The 6,681-nt window shown below is 46.7% G+C and overlaps 1 protein-coding gene across 1 annotated transcript; it reads left to right on the top strand.

Moving 5' to 3' along the window:
- The first annotated feature begins 1,407 nt into the window (after positions 1 to 1,407).
- On the top strand, positions 1,408 to 4,738 carry LOC147453023 (uncharacterized). The gene has a single exon (XM_086519061.1). The coding sequence runs from the start codon at positions 3,079 to 3,081 to the stop codon at positions 4,369 to 4,371; it is 1,293 nt and encodes a 430-aa protein (XP_086375187.1). The 5' UTR covers positions 1,408 to 3,078; the 3' UTR covers positions 4,372 to 4,738.
- Positions 4,739 to 6,681: the final 1,943 nt, after the last annotated feature.

The raw sequence follows: 6,681 nt of genomic DNA, 5'->3' as shown, positions 1-6,681 counted from the left end.
CTACATCACATGTAACTTTGGTCCCATAGGTCATATTTGACCTCCAAGGACGATAATAAAATCTATCTATCTATCTATCTCTCTCTCTCTCTCTATTTCTTTTTTATTGACAATTAAGATCCGGTTTTAAGTGCTTCGCATGTAATTAATCATAAATTGCCTTGCAAAAAAGGGCAATTTCTCTAAAAATAACGAAGCAATTCATTTCGAGAGAGAGCCTACTTAACATTCAAATTCTAGTTTTAGGGTCTTTGTAATTGATAGAGAATCATGTCTTCTTATGAATAGCTACTGACTTTTTTGCCTTTCAAGAGATTTAATCCCACGACCATGGGTATTTTGAAAATTTTGGGAAAATTGAAGGGCATTTTAGGAATTTGTGACAAAATATTGGGGATGTTTTAACTTTTGGGATTTTTTGAAATGAGGGCCATGCGTGTGCAGACAGTTGCTTGTGGAGCCCATCGAGATTCGAGGCTATCGACTGAGAGAGAGAGAGAGAGAGAGAGAGAGAGAGAGAGAGAGAGAGAGAGAGAGAGAGAGAAACTCTGTTACTACTGTTACCCGTCTGGAGTCTCTAGAGGGCGGACGACCCCTGTGTTGCCAGCGTTGCACCGGATTGAGCCCAAACACAATCAAGTTATCAAAGCAGCCCACTCCGGAGTCCGGACACACGTTGATGGTGCAGCCAGTTTTGGTCGACACAAGGAGAAGCCTGAAGCAGGAGGATGAAGGATAGCATGTGGTTGGTATAATACTTGTGCGGTTGCTTGATACAAGGTACGGCCGGCATTGTCGAGGAGTGTATGTCCAATGTGGTTTTTAACAGATCAATGGTGATTTTCAAGCTCAACTGATCGGGATATCTAAGAGAGCTAGAGATTGGTGGATTTCATCACATTCAATAATATCCTGACATATTGAGACGGGGTGGCTCTAGCTAGTGAACGATCCTAGCAGTCCTCACCTCCCTCGTCCGAGATTTCATCATCCAAGGAAGAATTATGTGAAGTCGACTATGCAATGGTCGACTATGTTGCGCTATATGACATTGATAGAAGGCAGTTTTTGGAAGACCTCGAGTTTGGAGCAGGCAATTAAAGGTGAGTGGGATGGCCAAGTCGAGGTCTCTCTTACGATTGAAGGGTGGTTGGACCGGTTGCCAAGCGAGGCTTAAAAAAGCTTGGTTTTAAGCTATTCAAAAGAACAAAAAAACGGGTGTCTATGGCAGTCGACGCGCGATGCATGAGGGGAAGGAGGCGCCATCTGGGGCCATGCATGGGGAGAAAGCTTCCACCTGGGTGATGCGCATGAAGGGGGGGGGGGGGGGGGGGCTCGGGGCCAGCTACAAACACCAAGGGCCGCCAGTCACCGGGGGAGGCCAGTTGATAGAGGGAGCGACCAATAGCGAGGTCGCTATTAGCCTAGCAAAGGAGGAAGGCCAGGGGCAGTCAGTTGAGGTGGCAGGCAGGAGAAGGCTGCACAGCCAGGAGGCAAAGGCATGGTTAATTGATGAGGAGGGCTCCTAGGAGCACTAGACAGCAGTGAGGCCACGGGGTGGCGGGGTTGGACAGGAAACGCCGAGGGGCAGCCAGTTGTAAGGTGGCACAGGAGGCCGTCAAGGGCTGAGGACCAGAAGGACGCTGCAGTAAAAAGAAGACACCGAGAGGGCCGCGGGGCTGAGGAAAAGGAGGGGTCGTGATAAAAGCTGAGGAAGGCCGCTGCAGAGTCGAGACCTTTGGGGTCGGGTTCCACCAATGTAAGGGGCCGCCATAGGGCTGCACTGGAGAAGAGGGCTTGAGGAGAGTCGCCACTGGTGGCAATAGGAGGAGCATGGCGTGAGCATTGAAGGGAGGCGGGGATTGGAAAGATGGCATCAACTGCATGAGAGGAGGGGTCGTAGAACCGGAAGTTGAATCTGAGCAAGGGCTACCAATGGTATGGTGGAACTCGCCATAGGTGGTCAAAGGGCGCCTTCGAGGTGCAACAGCTAAGAAGTTGAAGAGCGACACTGCATGATTATTGAATGCCGAAGCCACTTATTACTATCATTTTATGTGCAAAGTGTGATTGCCCGGCTTTGAAATTGTCTACATGAGGTTATACATTGTGGGTTCTGGAAGCTGCTTTTCTTTGTGTTGAGTGGTTGTATGCTATTTAGATGTGCTTTCGACATATACGAGAGGTATGGGTGTATCAAGGGGGAAAGTTTGTATGCCAAAAGGATATCAATTATATGTGAGAAAACTTATGCCTGTTGGAGATCTTGCAAGGTTTTAATTAACTTTCTATGGTGTTTGGTGCTTTGAGGAGTCATAGTCGAGAATCATATTCGTATGCTTGGCAGCCGATTAAAGCAAGTTATATGCAGCTAGGGTTGGTGGGATGCGGGCTTGGGCATTAGTTGTTTGCAGATTGTGTATTTGGATGTGTGTTTGCTTGGGGATAGGGGTGATGTGAGATCACTGAGCTATATAGAGGCATCAAGTTTATGTGCTGGTGGTTTTCTCATTTCCCCCTTTCCATCTTGTGGTGCCCCAATGAGGAACCACTGATTGCTTCCTGACCGAGTGTTCGTGAATCAAGATGAAGCAGGACTTTGGGCCGGTGTTCAAAGGAGATGAAGATGCTGATGAGTGGATTGTCAATTTTGAGCTATTCATGCTGACAGTACTACGGATGCCAAGTGACGAAGCAAAGCTCCAAACTCTACCTTTGGTGTTGCAAGGTAAAGCAAAAGTTTGGTTCGATGGCTTAGAAGATGTGCACAAGTAGACTTGGATTGGATTTCAAGAGCACTTTCTACAAAGGTATCGAAAGGCGGTGTCGGCTTCGGAAGCACATGCAAAGATCAAAGGCTTGCAACAGGACGTAAGTGCCAATTTTGATGCTTTTGTTAATAAATTTGAAGCTTATTGGGGGGATTTGGCGGCTGCTACCCAAGCAACCAATGCGGGATATTAGAAGCTCAAAAGGTTTCTATCATGCTTGCATCCCTATGTTTGTGAGAGAGCCGATTATGAAGATCCAAGCACTTATGATGAAGCCGTCAAAATTGCCAAAGCAAAGAGTCGAAAGATGAAGAAGAAGATGGAGGCAGGTTTGCTACAGTCGACAATCACGGTAGCCAGTGGACCCAGGCCCAAGCAGATTGATGAGCATCAAAAGGTAAAAGCTCCTTTTTTTGTTGATATGCATGTGATCAAAGCACGTGAAGCTGATGCCAAGATAGAAGAGGTAGCAACCAGGGCTCAAAAGGTGCAGAGAGGAATATTCAGGGTGCCACCCAGCTTGCTTGCTCAAGAGAGCGAGGGGATAGAAGATTTTGGAGACGAAGTGACAGTTCCAGAGCAAGCAATGAGAAAGGTAGCAGTGGTGCAGGAATTGGTAAGTTCAAAAGAGGAGTCCGACAGTTCTCATAGATCTAGCAGCAGTTTGGACACAGATAGCATGTGGGAGACGGAGTCCATGTCTTCTAGGTACGAAACTTATGATGTTTTTCATGTGGATGAAGTGATGAACAGTGTATGCGAGTTGCCTACCAGCCAGCTAAAGGTCGAGGAGAAGCATAGTACAGGTGTGGATATGCCTCGTGTGGATCTGCCATTTGAGCAGCCATCTCTTGTGTCTTGTGATGTTGAGTCCCTATTGGAGGAAGAAATGTGGTTTGATTGTGCATCCAGTTTGATTGAAGAGCAGGTTTTCGAGGATGACTTGCAGGATCTGGAAGCAGAAACAGAGGTATGTCGAAGTGATTTGTCTATGCAGGGGGTGGGGCAACCTTGCCTTGGTGAGCATGTCGAGGTGTGCTTTGTAGTTTTGGAGTTTGTGTGTGGCCGTGGAGAGGTAGCTCCGGCAGATGACTCTATGGAAACTGATACAGGTGCAGTCTATGAGCGAGAGGCTCCATGCAATGAGGAAGCTGCCACTGACCTTGCACGTGATGAAGTCTTTGAAAAAAAGGTTGTAGCTCTAGCAGGTCATGTTCTTGAGTATGAGAAGGGGACCTTGGTGCCGTTTACAAAGGGTTGGGATACAGGTTTGCAAAGGGATCAGGTTGGCTTGTCTATGCAGCAGTTGGAGGCAAATGGTAGGGCCTTGCTATTTTTTGTGATGTTATGGATACATGCGGTGATGAAGGTTGCTTTACAGGTATCTGTGTATCAGTTGCTAGCTTTTTTTGAAGTGGACTATACTATGGAGGGTTCTATAGCGGATGACATGATAGCAGTTTATGGTACAGGTGCTTCAAGTGAGAAAAAGCATGCTTGTGGTTGGCAGCAAGGATTACGGATACAGGGTGACAAAGCTCGATGCTATGAAGAGCTGGAAGGATGGCCTGTCTATTGGCCTACAAGTGCAAAGAAATAAGTGAAGATACATGATTTACAGGTGGATGGCCACGGCCAATGTTTTGTTTTTGATCCAGGTGGACTCTACACCATGCTTGGGGAAGCTTCGAGCTTTCCATTTGACCCTGGCGGGTGTTGCAGTAGCTAATGCTTTTCTATCTATTTTTATCCTATCTATATAGCCACTATTTCTTATGCAGTCTATAGCTCTATGTTATATCATTCTCTCTATACATACTTATTTTACCTAACTATTACTATGGTTGAGCATAAATGCTCAACGAGGGGGTGGACAATGACGGTGCAGCCAGTTTTGGTCGACAGAGGGAGAAGCCTGAAGTAGGAGCATGTGGTTGGTATAATACTTGTGCGGTTGTTTGATACAAGGTACGGCCGGCATTGTCGAGGAGTGTATGTCCAATGTGGTTTTTAACAGATCAAAGGTGATTTTCAAGCTCAACTGATCGGGATATCTAGCAGAGCTAGAGATTGGTGGATTACATCACATTCAATAATATCCTGACAGCACTACAAGAGGTTGTGTGCTCTTGTGACGCTGTTAGCGACGGAAATACATTGGGTTTTTATAACCCTCGGCGTCGCTAAAACAGTCGCTAATAGCGTCGCTATATGCGTCGCTATATAGAGACGCTTATAGCGACGGTTAAGCGATGTTTACACAGAGGTCTATAGCGACACCAATAGCGACGGTTACACAGAAGTCTATAGCGACGCTCATAGCGACGCTACAGAGCCATAAATAGCGACGGTTATAGCGACGCCCGAGAGAATTTTTTTTTGGTGACAGAGCATTGAATGCCCTGCCACCCATCAACCATATTGTACTTGATTCACTTTTTAAAAAAAGTGCAAGGGTAGATAATAGACCCAAAATAGTCACCCACAAGACGCATTGTTTGCAAAATTGACAAGCGTAAAATTGACAATTGTACACATCATAGGCAAAATGAATTGATTGGAAAATGTAATAATGACAATTGTACAACATCATAGGTATAAAGAATTGATTGGCAAAATGAACTGCCGTGACATATGTAATAATATACATGGTTCAAAAAGACGTATAAAATCCGTCTCATGATACATAAGCTATGAGAAACCCTAAACTAATGCTATCTAGCTACGGCTAAACTGACGTCGTCTAGTCAGACGTCTCATCGCGTCCAAGCGGCGTATCTGTCGGATTCTGCAAAAAAAGACAATAAGACAGCTTTCAGTAAGTATAAACATATAACGACATTTATAAAACAATACAAAAAATTGAAAAGAGTAAACCCTAATACTAATCATGCCGCCGCGAGAACTGAGAATGTCCATCAGTGCGTTTAAGCCCTTCCTGCCTGCGTACTCACGCTCGTACGGTGTGGGATCACGTTCTGTCATCAACCACTGTCAAAACATACAAAGATTTCATTATGTTAGAATTAAAAAACTCATAAATTCTAAACTATCGAACATAAAGAGCAATGCAAAAACACTTACAAAATCGGCCTCAAATGATGCTCATCCACCGCTCCCCAAGTGGTGCGAGCTCCCTGCCTCTACTCGCCCTCTGGCTGCATCCTTTTGTTGCTTCCACTTGTCGGGATTCTCGCGCGCTGCTTTCTTCGCATTCTTCCAATCTTCTTTGGCCAGCCAATCTGGCCTGTTCCACCCATGCTTGATTGCTTTTTGCACTTCGGAACGCTTGTGTTTGCAGTATTCGCGCATTCGAATCTTCATCAGGTCTTCATTGAAGCGCTCATCCCGTGTTGGAACGGGAAACTCATCATGAAGTATGCTGATGACTCTGTTTTTTAAATCACTTGGTACTTCACTCCATTTGTTTAGTATGTAGTGTCTAAACAGCTGAGAGCAAAGACCACGCATGCGCGAGATCACCTTCTTGCCGTCATCATCCATGATGATGCCGTCGCTGAAGTCGACGGAGTAAGGCAAGCCCTCTGGCCGGTGACGCGTGAACCTGGGTGTCCCGGCAAGGGTCTCTAGCGGCGTGTCGATGGGGGTACGGACGTCAGGTGTCTCCACCGGCGTCTGGGCCCCGAAGCGAGGAGTGTCGAGTGAGGTGGCTCCTAGCGGAGTAGGTAGAGGTGTGTAGCTGCTAGGAACAGTCAGCCGCGCAAAACCTGGCGTAGATGGCGATGTTGTGGCTGGTGTGGGGGCGGGCAAAGAAGAGGAGGGTAAAGAGCCTCGTCGAACACGAGGCGGTGTGGAGGCATCGGCGGCGGAATCCCCACAACAACCGCCACCGCCACCACTAGAGCGCCGGTGTCTAGCCGAGTGTGAAGATCGTCTCATCGACGCCGAA

This window comes from Adiantum capillus-veneris, chromosome 8 (genome assembly GCF_014529385.1).
Source record: "Adiantum capillus-veneris isolate H3 chromosome 8, ASM1452938v2, whole genome shotgun sequence".
Taxonomy (NCBI): domain Eukaryota; kingdom Viridiplantae; phylum Streptophyta; class Polypodiopsida; order Polypodiales; family Pteridaceae; genus Adiantum; species Adiantum capillus-veneris.
This window is presented reverse-complemented; position numbering and strand designations above follow the sequence as displayed.

Excerpts from the sequence above, each read along its gene's own strand:
- LOC147453023 (XM_086519061.1), top strand. The coding sequence starts at position 3,079 with ATGAAGAAGAAGATGGAGGCAGGTTTGCTACAGTCGACAATCACGGTA.